The 15,442-nt window shown below is 43.6% G+C and overlaps 2 protein-coding genes across 2 annotated transcripts in view; both read left to right on the forward strand.

Annotated features, from left to right (window-relative positions):
* The window catches only part of LOC126049517 (cytosolic phospholipase A2 epsilon-like), a 42,557-nt gene extending 31,407 nt beyond the window's left edge, over positions 1–11,150 (forward strand). Inside the window, exons 16-22 of the mRNA XM_049826008.1 lie at positions 807–921; positions 1,365–1,502; positions 3,279–3,386; positions 4,455–4,643; positions 5,522–5,688; positions 6,397–6,583; positions 10,846–11,150. Of these exons, the coding sequence (XP_049681965.1) occupies positions 807–921; positions 1,365–1,502; positions 3,279–3,386; positions 4,455–4,643; positions 5,522–5,688; positions 6,397–6,583; positions 10,846–11,150 (1,209 nt within the window). The remainder of the gene's footprint in view (positions 1–806; positions 922–1,364; positions 1,503–3,278; positions 3,387–4,454; positions 4,644–5,521; positions 5,689–6,396; positions 6,584–10,845) is intronic.
* A 3,716-nt stretch (positions 11,151–14,866) lies between these two features.
* The window catches only part of EHD4 (EH domain containing 4), a 33,209-nt gene continuing 32,633 nt past the window's right edge, over positions 14,867–15,442 (forward strand). Inside the window, exon 1 of the mRNA XM_049825286.1 lies at positions 14,867–15,160. Within this exon, the coding sequence (XP_049681243.1) occupies positions 14,925–15,160 (236 nt within the window). The 5' untranslated portion in view covers positions 14,867–14,924. The remainder of the gene's footprint in view (positions 15,161–15,442) is intronic.

Below are 15,442 nucleotides of genomic sequence, written 5' to 3' on the forward strand. Positions count from 1 at the left end.
TTCCGTTCCAATAGGCCATTTATACTTAAGAAAGAGAAAACACAGCCCCTGTAATACGATTAACCCCATGGACATCCCAATTTCTACTGCCTGAGTGCAGCACAGTGGAAGACACTCCCTTGCGGTGGGCTCAGCGGGGAGCCGTGGGTGTCCTTGCAGTGCCACAGACCTGACCCCTGACCGCACAGCCCAAGGGAAGCCCGGTGGCATGGCTGTCCTTCCAAGGGCTGCCCTGGTGAGGAGGAGCACCTGTGGCTCCCCTTCAAGGAGGATCTGAACTCAGCACCCTCTCAAACCTTCGTACTGCTCCAAACCATCCTGCCCTTTCCACCCTGCCTGAGTATGCGAGGTGCTCTGCAGCAGAAGCAGTAAGAGTCAAGGCTCGCTGAGCATTACCGCTGTCTGAGCCTTGGCTGTGTTACATGTCTGAGGAAAAGATGATTTTCTGGGCAGTCAGGGAAGGGGTTACTCTTTCTGAATGAAATATTTCCTGCCAAGAGTGCTTTTCAAATATTTCCAGACATTTTTCTGAAACAAATAATGTCAATAACAACATTTTCTTCCCACCATTGAAATCTCAGATTTTCTTCCCCATATGAACTTAATTTAGGACTATTTGTGTGCTGAAGTGCTGAGGCAGGGGAGGGTCAGAGGTAGGGATGACAGCACCTTTCTGAACTAAACCGGTGGGGAACATCCTGGTTGGAGTCTGGTATGCACTGTGTTGTCAGAGCCCAGGCTCAGATGAAGTGGGAGGTTCTTTGTGTCATCTAACCATCCTCAGCTACTGTCCTTCTTCAAAACAGGAGGAGTCCTATAAACTCACAGATCAGCAGCAGGCACTAAACCAGGGTCAAAATCCCATGCCCATCTACCTCTCCCTCAATGTGAAGGATAAAATCAGCGACCAGGATTTTAGAGGTAATAATACTCCAGAATTGCATTTAACATTTAATCTCAATAGGGGTCAATTTAGGATTAGGTAAAGAAATCAGTTCAGTGCACAGATACTCTAAAAGGCCAATTCACCTAAGAGTAGAAATTTAGTAGTTAAATTTTTGAAGGCCTTAGTGTATTGAGCTGTATTCGGGATCAAAAGTAGGATGCTGGAGGACATTATCACGAGATTACCTGCTCTGCATTTCTGTAGAAAGGTTCAGAAATCTGAAGTTTGGAGAGAAATTTAGACGTAAGAGGACAATTCATTCTTCATATTCACCACTGTGAAATGTACAGTGAATAAATGTCTGCTTGCAAAGTGTGTTAGAAACCAGTCTGCCTTAACCTGGCCAATATCATATGTTTTATTCAACTGATTTGTGCCTCTGCTGCTGTAATCAGTCTCTCTGTGCCTTTTCTTTCAGAATGGGTGGAATTCACCCCTTATGAGGTAGGATTCCCGAAATATGGGGCCTTCATTCGTGCAGAAGATTTTGGTAGTGAATTCTTCATGGGTCGCCTGATGAAGAAAATCCCAGAATCCAGAATCTGCTTTTTGGAAGGTGATTTGTTGCTCTGTGGAAATGTAATGTAATATAATATAATCTACTCCTGCACAAACCCCTCTTCTGAAATGATGCAGTTAGTATATTTTTTTTGTCTGCCAGGAGCAGTCTATGGTAAAATATTAGAACTGATAACAGGTCACTCTCTGCAGGATTTTTTATTTTCTCTGCAATTTTATTCAGCTGGACAGATTTATTTAATTTCATAGGTAGTTATGCTTACTGACATGAGGCCCTCGCAATACTGATATGTCTTTGTCAGCCACAAAAGTTGTGTAACGTTGCCGCTAAGTTAAAGCATCAGTCTCTTCTGCAACACAAGTCTCTAAAATACAGCCTTTTATCTACAATGTTCCTGCTGCAGCTAACCCTGATTAATCCTCCAGGATAATGCTTCCATTTCAGAGTGCAAATAGGTCATAATATTTACCTTTTTTCCCTCTTGCATAAAAACAGTAAAAGCAGTAAGGAAATATTTTTTCCCTTCGTGAAAGCAATCTCTTGCCTCATTGCTCTTCCTACTTCCACCAATTGCATAAAGGAAGTTTCAGGGGTTTTTTGAGAAGTTAAAACTGTCTGCTTGTGTGAAGATTTCACTACAGCTAGCGATGAGGTGTAAGAAAGCAAATCAGAATCTCTCTGTCCCTGGCTGCAATGTCAAACAAGGTACCCAGGTCTCCCCTTCTGTGGTCATTACTGCCAGCAGGTCACCAGACCCCTTCCTACACCTCCCACCTTGGCACTTTCTTCCGCCTTTCTCTAGAGCGATGCTGGGACATTTCTGCCTCTGTTCCCTGCCCATGACCCAGCATCCCCTCATTCAGGCAGTGTTACTTACTCCAGTGACACAGTTATTTGACAGGTTTACAGCAAATTCCTTTGAACCCCAGCCCCTGAACAGAGCAGGGACTGGCTACATAGGTCTTGCAGCTCTTTCCTGCAAGGCCAAGCCCTTCCCTCTGACTGCAGGCTGGCAGTGCTGGGTCAGGCAATCACCAGGCTGCTCTGGTGCAGCCTCTTCTATCCATCACTCAGTTCCTCCCAAGAGCGCCAGGGTTAGTTCTGCAGTTTGGAGGGTTCAGGAAGGCACAGTTGAGCACCTGGCACATTTAACCATACCAGGTAATGGTGTTTTATCAACCTGAAAGGCTGCAGATTGGTGGCAGTCTGGACTGCCATCAACTTCGCTACATCTGCTAGTAGAGGAACTTGAAAATTTAACCCACATATGCCCTAAACCCTAAAAAATCAGAAGGCAAATCAAAAGACTCATACATTTACGCTTTCTATTTTCAAAACTTTTAAGTCAGCTTCCTCATTCTAAGGGATATTAGTGTATGAATCTTGAATGTTTTGTGGTTGACAGTCCTGCATGATAACTGCATACCTGTAACAGGATTGCACTAGAAATAAATCAAACCTTTAGAATTACAAATCCTGGGAAATTGGGGAATGACAAACTTTGAGAACAGGTGGAAAATATTAAAATGAACTTGACAAAATGTTATTTGCCACATAACAAAAATGAGTGTGTTAGCAGATACACTGGAAATGCTACCAGCCCTCTTACTAAATGTCAATAAAATAGATTCTTTACGTACATTATGGATTCATATACCGATTTATAAAGACAGTCCCTTTTATTTGTACACTAAGAAAACATAATGAATAAAGTTTGCTAGAGAATGCAAAAGGTACTGAAAGTCATTGTGAATGAAAATGCTTCCAGGTCTCTACTGGTTTACTTTCTGTCATATATATCCCATGCCACAGGGATCTGGAGCAGTGTATTTTCCTTGAATCTTATGGATGCTTGGTATATATCTGTTCATTCAGAAGACTTCTGGCACAAATGGACCCGAGACAAAATTACTGACATAGGTGGGTTATTCTTATGCCATTATGTTATTTTTTCTCTCTCTCTCTTTTTACCCTCTGTGCTGCTATCCTCTCACCAATTTTTCAAAGCCAATTTGGATTTCCCTCCTCAGGGGTTCCTGTAATCCACATGGAACCTAGGAGGAAATTCATGCTGTGTATCACAGGATGGCAATTATTTGAGTTATGTGAGAAAAGAATCCATGGGATCTGTCACAGGAGAAAAAAGAGAGAATGGCCCTCATATGAACTATTTTCAGGACACAAGGGTAAAACTGGAGAAAAATACCCCTGTAGAGTAGGAGAGGCTGGAAGCCTCCCCTAGCAATCCACAGTCTTCTAGTTCCTCTCTTGGATGTTGGAGTATGGCATGAGGCTTCACAGAAACAAGAGCAAACACCATCCTTGCATCTCTGGGGTCTACAAAACATGGATACAAATTTCAGTACTATTAGAAGTCATTCCAAACTAGTCATAAGGATGAGATTTGCAAAACATGCTACCAAGTTAAGAAAGATCTGCAGGGTGGGATTTCAAGGAGAAATACAAAAGACAGACATACTACAGAGAAAAAAGATGAGAAGGAAGAGAAATTTAGGAGAAAGAGTGATTTATTTTATCTTCTTGCACTTATAAGGTGTAGTTTCTGGTTGTTAAAACAAGGAGCTTGCATTTGCTAGTGAGGAACATTAATTATGTTTGTGTGGCTGAGACATTGTTATTGTGTGGCTTTTTATGTGCGTGGCTGAGAGAGAAACTGTAACATGGAGTAGCAAAGGAAGACAGGGTAAGCGCAGGATATTGTAGTGGATAAAAATCATAGAAAAGCACAGAAATTTATAGTAGGTGAGACGGACTCTTTTGCAGTACAAACAAGGCCTTTACCACTGTGGAGTGAGAAAAAGAAACATATTTTTCAAAGGTTATCTGCAAAACTGTGAGATTTGTGGAGATCCTAAAAATAAAAAAAGAAGTCCAAGTTTTGCCAAACATGTTAAAACAAATGATGATTGAACAGTTTGACATCAACAATGAAACCACATACAAGAACTGTTATTTGTTCTTCTGCAGATGATGAAACCCTATTCCCTACAAGACCAAATGAACTGGATACTCGAGTGGTTTGTCCCACTGACAGCTTTTCAGACATTTTCCGAGATGTTGCCACGTTACGTCCAGCAGCTTCAGAAATCCATAACTTCCTGAAGGGCTTCCAGATGAACAACAACTACCTAGAGAGCGAGTTTTCCAAATGGAAAGGTATGGCAATAGCACCCTGCTCTTAGTCGTATTTTCAACCATCCTTGTGAAAAAGAAACAATGCTTAAGAGATTATCAATCTGATTGCCTTTTTGTTCTGTTCCCATCCTCTGATAATATTTGAAACTGTTTGTCACTGAAAGCTGAAATTATGTAGCAGGTGAGGCTTCAAAACTAAGTTCTTAAAAATTTCATGAAGTCTGGCAACTGATAGATGAAAAAGATCCTGATTAGTCAACCAGCGCATGTCTACTGATGGACCAGCCAGCCAGCCTGCACACTTGTTGCATGGCACTGGTGCCATCATATGCTGTCTCTTGCCCAGCCAATACTCAAGGAATGTGGGTGGGAGCCCTGTTTCATGTTACCTTTTTACTTGTAAGTAAGATATAACCTCTGTAACAGTATTCCCTGTTACCCAGTTTGGGAATTTGTGTTCAGTCTAGTACCAGATCTTCCATGTACCTTAGTAGCTGTGCCCCTGCTCTCGTAGTGTGCAAGGCACCAATCATCTTTAACCTTCAGCATGTTGAGACAGTGAGGTGCCACTTTAATTTTTTACATATTAAAAGAAAAAAACAAAAAACCCTGACCTAACCAGTATCACACACAAAACCAGGGGATGGAATTAACTCTGTTCTCCTGAGCCCTGAGTTAATCCTTCTTAATTAGAGGAAAGCCAAAGAAATTGCAGACTAAATAGTGAAAAGAGGAAGTCAGATGAGGAACTGAGAAACAACTGAACTGCAGCTATCAGCTCTATAGGTAGGTCTAAGACCCAAGAAAAGCTGAATTCCCTTTTTGTTAACAATTGCCTTTCCTCAGCACCTCTCTTGCATCAAGCATCTCCTCTGAAAAAAATGGGTTTTTTTTTCTAGACTGTGAGCTTGACTCTCAGCCCAACCACCTGACAGCAGGAACAGACTACCTCATCCTGATAGATACTGCATTTGCCTTTGCTACCAGTTACCCACCCCTTATGAGACCGGAAAGGAAAGTGGATGTCATTTTGCATTTCAACTACAGTTCAGGTTCCCAGACAGGGGTGAGCCTTGTACATTCTTTTTTACTGATTTCTCTGTTTCGTCACTGAGTTCCCAGAATGGCTGATCCTCTACTCATAGAAACTTTTTTCCCCCAGTATCTGGGAAGTTTAAATAAGCTAACAGTTTACCAGGGTCACATATCTTTATTGAACAGTACAAGTGTTATCAGGAAGTAAGAATTTAGTAAACTGAATCTGCCCATTTTTATGTGTAAATGTGTTTTAGCCGATTTGAAGGCAGTCAGATGTAGAATGAATGAAGCAAATTGCATTTTAAAATTGTCTAAGACTTCCCAATGCAATCATACATGTTCTTATGCATGAGAAAACGTACATTCAGGACAATACAACTGTAACAATAGCAGGGTTTGATGCAGAAGACCAGATATGCAAATAAATGCAAGAATAGTTCGTATTTAGGAACTTTAAATTCCTTAGGAATAAAAAGTTGTCTAAGGGCAGCATTTTTAATATCCAAATGTGGGACATAGGTTTTCAAAGACAGGCATGTGGACCCAGATCCATCCCACTTAACCCTGGCCTTCCCAGTCTTGGCTCCATATACAGTCTACAACTAAGTTGGATATGTGCCACAGTCAGAACTTCGCCCTTACCCCACAAACTGAAATTGGGTTTTGGTCAAATTCAAAGTGCTTCCTGTATGTTCTGATGTTTTCTTTTGTTGTGTTTTCCTATTGTGGCAACCAGCCTCTGAAAGAAGCCTCTAAATACTTTGCAAAACAGGGAATTCCTTTCCCTACAAAGGTGCCAGATGATCAGGAAACCCCACATGTGAAGGAATGCTATATTGTTGGTGACAAGGAGAGCCCAGAAACACCTATTGTGATATTTTTCCCTCTAGTAAATGATACCTTCAGGGACTACAAAGCACCTGGTAAGTTTACAGTTACCCATCACATTAACAGAGGCAGCAGCCATGTTCTTTCTTTTTTTTACTGTGCAATATCTGTTCTTCAGATCATGCTTCAAACACAGATGCAGACTCCCTTTGCTTAGACCTGAACCATCTCAGGAAGCCTAAAATATGTAACTTTTCCTGGACAGTAGAGCAGCAGCTGGGATCAGTCTTTGGCCATATACCCTTCTTCATATTTTTGGGGGTGCTTTTCATAGGTAGATTATGGAGTTTACCGATGAAGTATATTTGGTTTATCTCCTGTGGCAGAAATTAGCAGGGTTATTTCCTCTCATACTCGTCGTCCTTTCATATTAGAGAACACTCTGGGGAATCTAAGGATTTCATCATTTAAAATAATTGCCAGGCTTACATTTAGGCAGATAACCTTGAAAACAAAACTGTGAACTAGCGAAGTGATGAAAATATAATACTGAGCCACACTGAAGTGATGAAAATACAACACTGAGTCATGCTGACAGTTTCTGTTCACTTCAGTGAGTCCTACTTTGAAATTTAAGAAGAGTTTCAATAGCAACATTGCCAGTCACTTCAAAACAGATGAATTCTAAGTCCTGGTACCATATCCCACAATGCCATACTACCTCTGTCAGTGCCAAAAGTCTCAGTTACTCATTCTCCAGATGATAAAATTCCTAACTCATGCTGTGAGAACACTTTTATTTTTCAATCACTTCAAAGCCCCACAGTATACTGAAACCCAAAAGTTCTAGGCTGGTATATAGTACATTAAATTTAATAACAAAACACAAGCAGAAACTATTCTCCCAGTTGTATTAATTCTTTTCTTTTTTTTTTTTTTTATTTTTGAAGCAAGTAATAAAAAATCATACACTACTTTTGCTTTGTAGATATTCTGGATTGAGTTCATTGCATATTTGAGGTATACAACTGGGGATTTGAACAGGATTCAAATAGTCAAGGGTATTTACGCAGATACACACACCATTCTATTCCAGCTGTTATCACAGATCAGATAACTGAAAGGTTGGTTCCTGCAGTTGCCCTTTGTAGAAAGAATTAGAGACAGGAGAGAAGGAGAAAGAACTAGAACAGGAACTGAGAATTGGCTTCTGTACTACTCTTCTGCAGTGCTCTGTGAGGGAGTTTGCCTCCCTTCTCCCCCTCAATAATTTACAGAACCCAGGAATGTTGTGCCTAATTCAGTTATCTAGTATCAGGTGTACACAGATGATGTGCAGGTGCTACATGTCAACATAAATTATCAGAGAATCTAAAAAGGGGTGTTACTAGGTATGTAGAAGATGTATATGAAGATCTGCATGATACCTGGATATTACATACACTTGAGGCAAGCCTGTGTTGCCCAACCGGTTCAGCTGGTAGCTGCAAGCTGAGACTAAATGGAGAGAGAAAGGGTCCTTGTCCAGCCCCCACAGGTGAAGTGTCAGCTGAGCTGACATGGAAGGGTTCAGCCCACGCAGTTTTTTGGGAGTGCTGCCACCTCGCAGCTGAGACCTGACCTCCACAGCGGCAGGATGGATGCTGCAGAAAGTCCTGGGAGGCTGTGAATGGATGTCTGCCCTTTGTTAGTGACAGGCAGAGATCAGCTTAATTTATAGTGCTTCAGTACCATGCCCTAGCCCAGATCTAAATTGTATAGCATGTGAAGTATTAGTTCAATCACATGAACGGGCAGTTTTCCCATAGCCAGCTCATCCATCAGCTTGTTCAGCAAAGGGAATTTAAAGCCTGAGTGCTAAATGAGTAAAACTGACGTATTCAAATTGGGTTACTTCTGCACTGGTTAGACTATTCCATGATCAAGTAGAAAGGGGATTCTCTGTGTGAGGCTTAGACTGCTTCACTGGAGTGGTACCAGTTCCTTTTAACTCTCTCCGCAAAGCCAGGAGGAGCACATCTTTCAGACTTGGAGAGACTCTTCGAGGAAAACCTGAACCCTTTGATCAATGTCGTTAGATCAATGTTGTTAGAGAAGATTTCCCAAATGCATGTGGTCCTGTCAGTAGGAGACATGCTGACTTTTCCCAATGCCTGCTCCCCTGCTTTGGTACAGGTGTTGCAGGTATCTGAAACTGTGGAGGGTGATTGTTCGCTATGGTAGCACCCTCTTGCCAATGTGACAGTCTCACTGGAAGCTGACAGAAAAATTCTCTTGTCTCTGACGCTTTCTAATCTGTGATGAGGAGAGATCAAGCATTATATTTCCTGCCTGTGTTAACCTGTGTTATCTATCCCCGACAGTATTATCTATCATTTCTGGGTTATTACTGCTCTCTTTCCTTCATGCCAGCCGTTAGAAAACCAAGGCGTCCATGGGAATGATGGGGAAGGAAAAAAATACGTGTGAGCCCTCATGTCAGGTGTACAGGTTAGCACACAGCAGTGGATCTCCACATCTTCAGGTCTCTGGCCCAGGGGTGGGATCCTCAGCTGTCCTTTAGGAGTCAAAGGCACATACTGGAGTCCAGGAATCTGCAGAATGTAACCAAATTAGTTGACCCTCCTCCCTTTCAAGAACCTGTTTGTTCTACGTACTAACAGGTAGATAGATATAAGTTCAGCCTGCCCATATGCTGTGTCCCATCAGTGCAGAGTTGAGCAAAAACTAATATGGCCAAGTGGGCTTCTTGCACTCCCTGAGTGCAGGCAGAGAGTGCTCACTTTTGCTGAGTTCAGGAAAGGCAGGTTTGCCTACTCCGCATTGAGTATATCATGTAAAACACACCCTCAGCTCAGAGGGTGCATGTTGCATCTACTGAGTTTAGTGTACAGATGTATTTCCACCAACTCAGTAAGTGGCGGTGTGTCTAAAACAACAGCTAAATCAAAACCACTCATGGTGTCACTGTCCAAAGCAGATGGCCGGGTCCAAGCTGAGATTAGCTATTATTTTGAATCACAGGTGGCTTATGAAGGTCCTAGCAAAACAAGTCAGGAGATGTGTTTTACATCTTCCGCATCTATGAATTTGTTGAGATTTGTGATTCCCAGGATAAGCTTTGGATATTTTTTTGCCCTGTACCAACAACCTGCTGTGGAGGTCCTTGTGAATATTTACCCTGTCATAGCCTGCAAATAAAGTTCTGCATTAGCTTTGAATCTGTTTTCTACTGTCAAATGAATTAAAATAAATAAGTTTATTGAATTTGTCTTGAGATCATAAGATATGACAGATCTAATATTTCCAGAGACGACACTTGTGGGACTACCTGCCTAATTGTTTTGCCTGGGTCTGTGATATATATGTTGATTATCCTGCGGTGATGAAATGGGCATGAAAAGTTCTTTCAGTGTCCCTGCCAAATCTTAGTGATTCAGGGAATATCAGGGTCACTCTCACTGTTGAGGTTATATAAAGCCTGTAGTTTTTTATAGTAGTAGGTAACTCAAGGAAATTACTGTAAATATTTGCACTGTCTGCTTCCGGGATATGTCCAGACAATGACTCTGTGAAGTCTCTCAGTTTAGATAATAGCATCTGATTGTTTAGGTCTGTTTTCTGTATTTTTTGATAATTCTTCCCAGTAGGAACCAAGACTTGATGTAGCAGATTGTACTAGGTTGTGCTGGGTGAAAGAATATCTGTCAGGTCGCTGAAAACGCAGGTGTGCTTTTGGAAAGCTTGGGTCACTGAAATACATGGATTTTCAGCAGCCTATTTCTGGAGGCATGAAAGCATAGTAATGAGGGAAATAACACGAGGTAGAGTCAAAGCTGGAAGGCACAGGAAGTGGCAGTGGCTTCAGGCCCATCACCTGGAAAGAAACCATGCTGTCATGAGGTCCTTGCTGCTGTTGTCTGCTTTGGGAGAAGGGGATGAAAGAGAGGAAGAGTAGTTGTCATTTACTTTCACCTTGGCTAGAAGCGTAGGGTGCTCCGATGGCTGGGAGACAGCTGCAAGGCAGAGGCTGGGGCTGGGAAAGGGTTAGCGCTGAGAGGGACCTGGGGACCATGTTGATAGCTCACTCCAGAGGTAAAGGAGGGATTTTCACCCTCCTGTGCTCAAAAGACGAACTACTCTACTTGTTTTGGCATTTCCAAGAGTACTCAGGACAACCCCGACTTGCCTCACCACCACCAGCTTCTCCAGCCCCTGTTGCCAACCAGATATCCCAGCAATAAAATGCCTGTGGAGGGAAAATTTTGGGTTGTGATCCACTATGTGTGCGTGCCTGAGAAACACCCAGACCCTAATTACTTTTTGCTAATTAACCAAGTCATTATTTGTGCCTTAGGTGTGAAACGTAGTCCCTCAGAGCTGGCAGAGGGTGATGTTGATGTTGCCAATACCTGTGGTCCATATTACATAAACAATCTGAGTTATTCAGAGGAAGATTTTGACAAACTGGTGAACCTAAGTTACTACAACGTCCAGAACAATAAAGATTTGATTCTTCAGGCCTTGCGCACTGCCGTGGAGCGGAAAAAGCAGCATAAGAAAGAGCAACCACTGCAAAAACCTCCCGATGGGGATGGTATGTGTGTGCCTGATAGAGAGGGAACCCAGCATTTGGCTGACTGCCCAGCACTAGGGATATGAAATAAAATAGCTCTGAGTCCTGTTAACGAAGAAGAAAAGGAATTTGATTACGAAGTGAAGAAAAGCCAAAGAATGCTAAGAATAGCACTTCATTTGTCATCGAAAATGCTAAAGCCTGGCTGTCAGTGAAGGGAATAAACACAAAAACCCAGAGCTCTTCCTTAATGAATTAATGTGCTTCCCTCGTTGGCAACCTCAGGAGCGTGGCTAGGTGAGGTTGTGTTCTGCTTGTGCTTGCAGAAGTGACCTTTCAAGCCAAGACCAAAACGCATGGACAAGGAAGTGTGAGGAAGTTTACATTGACCATGTTTGTGCTCTACCTGTGCTATAAAAAGAGAGGATTGTCAGTCTAGAAATGCAGCAGAGAACAAAATCCATTGTCTCTAAAACAAAACCAAGAATCCCATTTGTGAACTAAGGAGTCTTTATGTGAATGTAAATAAGTATTAGACTTTATATAATAAAACACTTTTTTTGGAGTTAGTTACAGCAAATAAACATTTTTCACAGCAAATACATGTTAAAACCATTTCTTTTAGGTGCTTCTTTCTCTACTAGCCAGACAATTAAAGACAACATGCTGACTTATTTCATAGCTGCTGAAAAATTATTGAAGAAGAAATTATACCTGCTCCAGACCCAGAGGTGAACTGCCCCAGGATCCTGGGGACCCCTTGAGTTTAGGATTGCATTTAAGAACCACCTCTACAAGAACTAACTCCTGATAATTTATTTTATTAAGATGGATTTAAGTGTTATTGATACATACCAAAGGTTTAAAGCTTCAAACTTTTTGAGACTATTACAGCTGAAAAGACACCAGAAACACAGACAAAGCAGATCTAAAATTGTATATGTAATATCACTTGCCCAAATGCGATTTTTTTAACTTGCCATAGAGTATTGCAACTGCAGTTAACAGAACATTAACTTTCAACTTTCTGATGCTTTGGTCATCACATTAACATGGCTCTTTTCAGGTAAGCGGTCTGTTTTTTTGACAGATGGAATCCCAAGACTCTGTTTATTCTTTTTCTAAATTAACTTTTATTCAATGCTATTGATTTATTTATTAGACATATCTACAAGCCCAGGTTTCCTACAGGCTTCCCTGCTCCTCAGTTCTGCTGTATTATCTTTTGTCAAGAGATCCTGTTATTGTGGGCAGAAAATGGAAGCCTTGCAAATCCCTTTGCTCTCAAGGTCGAGGGTCTCCTCCTAGGTGGTGCACAGAAACATAATCCTTCTGTTTACCACTTAGGTCAGTGAACACTTACTTACCTGTGGTGTACACTACAGGAGCCCATACAGCTCCCGTCTGGGCTATATGCCCAGGGTTTACCTCCCACAGAGACATGAGAGCAAAGGTGGCAGTCATGCTGATGCATGCTGGATCTCATCGCAATATGTGATGGGATGTAGCCAGAGGGCACAGCCAGACCTGAGAATTTGGAAGCACTCCCAGGTTCTCGTATACAGTTAAGAGCTGTATTGTCTGAAGGGCAAAAATTATCCCACTAACAGCAGGAAGCTTCTAGGCAGGAAGTCTGAAGACAAGCAGAACAAGGTGTGTGAATGCAAACACTTCCCTGCCCTTCCGGCAGCTTTCCACCAGCCACGAAGGGGTCATGGAGAACAATGAACACTTTACCCCACTTCAAAAAGCTTACGTGAAATAATTATTTCGTACCTCTGAGCTCTCTATATTCAACAAGAACACAGAGGAAAATGTCAGGGCTGATCAAAGAGGTGGAATAGCTTCCACACAAGGGGTGAATAGATAAGCAATCTGCAACCTAGAAAAAGGACAACAGGAGTGAAAAGCAGAGAAGAGAGATCTACGAAATCTGGAGTGCCCCATGAGAGATGAACAGGGAGTGACTGAGCACTTCTAATACAAGACCTGGAGGGGATCAGACAAAACTAGCAAGCAGCAGGTTCAAAGTTAACAAGGTAAGGTAGTTCTGTAATTAAGTTACAGACCTCCTTGACCACGGATGTTATTGTTGACAGAAGCTTATGTATCCAAAAAAACCGGATTGCTGCATTCAATGGAAAATTTTTGAGGACTAAAAACCAGAAAGGTTCTGCATCTGCCTCAGTCCTGCACTGAATCATCAATTCCCAGAGGCTGGGAGGACAGTCTGAGACAGTATTGTACCTGCCCTCTTTCTATGATGTTCTCCAGTCACTAAATACTGGATGCACCAAAGAAAGTGGGAAATCTGTCTCACCCCAGACTGCAGTACTTAGGTTTTCCACAGCTCAGATATTTTGGCAGATAATAAATGATCAGGAGTAGTCAGAACTCCTAAAGATGTGGTGAGACTACACTCATTTAAAAGAAATTACTGAAGTAACACGGAGAAGATGTAAGTAACTGTAAGGATAACTTAATTAGCTATAGACTAACCTATGGGGAAAAGTCATGAAAATGAGAAGAAAAGAAAACCAAACTGTAAAAATGGGTTTGTAAAAAATGAGGAAGCCAGTCAGCAAGACCCTACATGAAATGGTATAAAATCTTTAGACTCAGCATGGAAATTGCAGCAAAAGAGTTGCAAAACACATGCACAGCCCTAAATAAAGTGTGAAGCAAGTAGCCAAGAAAAGGCAGACTGGTTAAATGCTCAGGACTGAGCATTGTTAAAGCCTAACATCTGTTCTTTGAGGAAGAGCATGTGGAGGAGGGAGATGGAAAGGGCACATCTAAACCTGCTGATGTATTTAGAAAAGAGCTGGAGCGTATAGAGAAAATGTGGTATTCAAGAGGCAAATTAGGAGGAAGAAAGGTACACAGCTAAAAATGTGAATCAGTAGATGTGCTGGCCCAGCAAAAAGGGATTTAAATAAGAATGCTGCAAAGGAGCCAAGGCCATAAGTGTGTAACACAAAAGATACACTTCTAACATAATGTTTACACAAAGACTCAGGAAAAAATCCCCCTCCTCTTTTTTTTTTTTTTTTAACTGGGAGCCCAAGCATTTGTTTTCCAAGTAGTGAGCGAGCACAGACAAACTTTTATGTCAGAGAAAAGAATGACTCATTTTTCCTGCTTTCTTCTATGTTTGGTATTGGTACCACATTGTGAATGTGGTATTGTATTCCATTAAAATCTCTTGTAAAATCAATAGAAAAGGTGATCCTCCCGTGTGGCTTAACACAGTATCAAGACCTAAGCTTAAAGCTAGCGGCCGTATCTGCGACACACGTCCCACAGCAAAATTTCAGTGTTCCACCAAGAATTTTCACTGCCTTCAAAACGGTTGCCTCACGCCGTAGCTAACCCCGGCGGCGCTTAGTCACACACTTCTCTGGCGTCCAAAGTCAGCACCCATCACCAGAAAAACACGAAAAGCATTCGGGCGCTTCTGTCTCCAGACCGGAGCTGTCAGAGGGCTTCTGGATTTCACTGCAAGGCGCCGAAATTTTAGCGTGGAGGAGCAGCAGGTACAATGAACCTCCTGAGGCGGATTTGTGGCCCCAAAAAAACCCCCAACCAACCCCCTTCTGATTCTGAAAAAATAACAACATCCCCCCTCAGAAACAAGCCCACCCCCAAACCCACCCGACGCCAAGGGGGTTTACCTCAGGGAGACGGGCGCTGCCCGGCCCCGCCCCTCCCTCAGCCGGGCCCGCGCAGCGCTACTGGCTCCGCCCCCGCGCCGGGGCCGGGACCGCCCCCCACTCCCTCTCCTCCTCCCCCCCCCCCGCCCCTTGCGGCGGCTGCTAGAGCGGGGCGCTGGCGGTCGGTCGGTCGAGCAGTGCGGCGGGATGTTCAGCTGGCTGGGGAAGCAGGGCGGCGGGCGGGAGCGCGGAGGCGGCGGCGACGTGGTCCAGACGGTGACGGGGGGGCTGCGGGACCTCTACCTCCGCAAGCTGCTGCCGCTGGAGGAACACTACCGCTTCCATGACTTCCACTCGCCCGCCCTGGAGGAGGCCGACTTCGAGAACAAGCCCATGGTGCTGCTGGTGGGGCAGTACAGCACCGGCAAGACCACCTTCATCCGGTAGGCGACCCCCCCCTCCCCCCCGGTGTTTGCGCCCTTCCTTCTCCTCAGGCCGCCGCCGCAACCGCGCCCGGCCCCGCTCGGGGAACGCCGGCCGGCGCCCCGCCCGCCTCGCCGCCCGCTCCCTGATCCTCCCTCGCCTCATGCCCGGGGCCTTTCTGCTGCGCGACAAAAGACCTGCTACGCGCTCGCAGCCCGCCCGCGGAGCGGGGAGCGCCCGTCCCGCTGGAAGGCGGCTAACGGCTCCGCAGCGGGGGGCGGCAGGGCTGGCGGCGGGCTGCT

The sequence above is a fragment of the Accipiter gentilis genome, chromosome 22 (genome assembly GCF_929443795.1).
Source record: "Accipiter gentilis chromosome 22, bAccGen1.1, whole genome shotgun sequence".
Lineage (NCBI taxonomy): Eukaryota > Metazoa > Chordata > Aves > Accipitriformes > Accipitridae > Astur > Astur gentilis.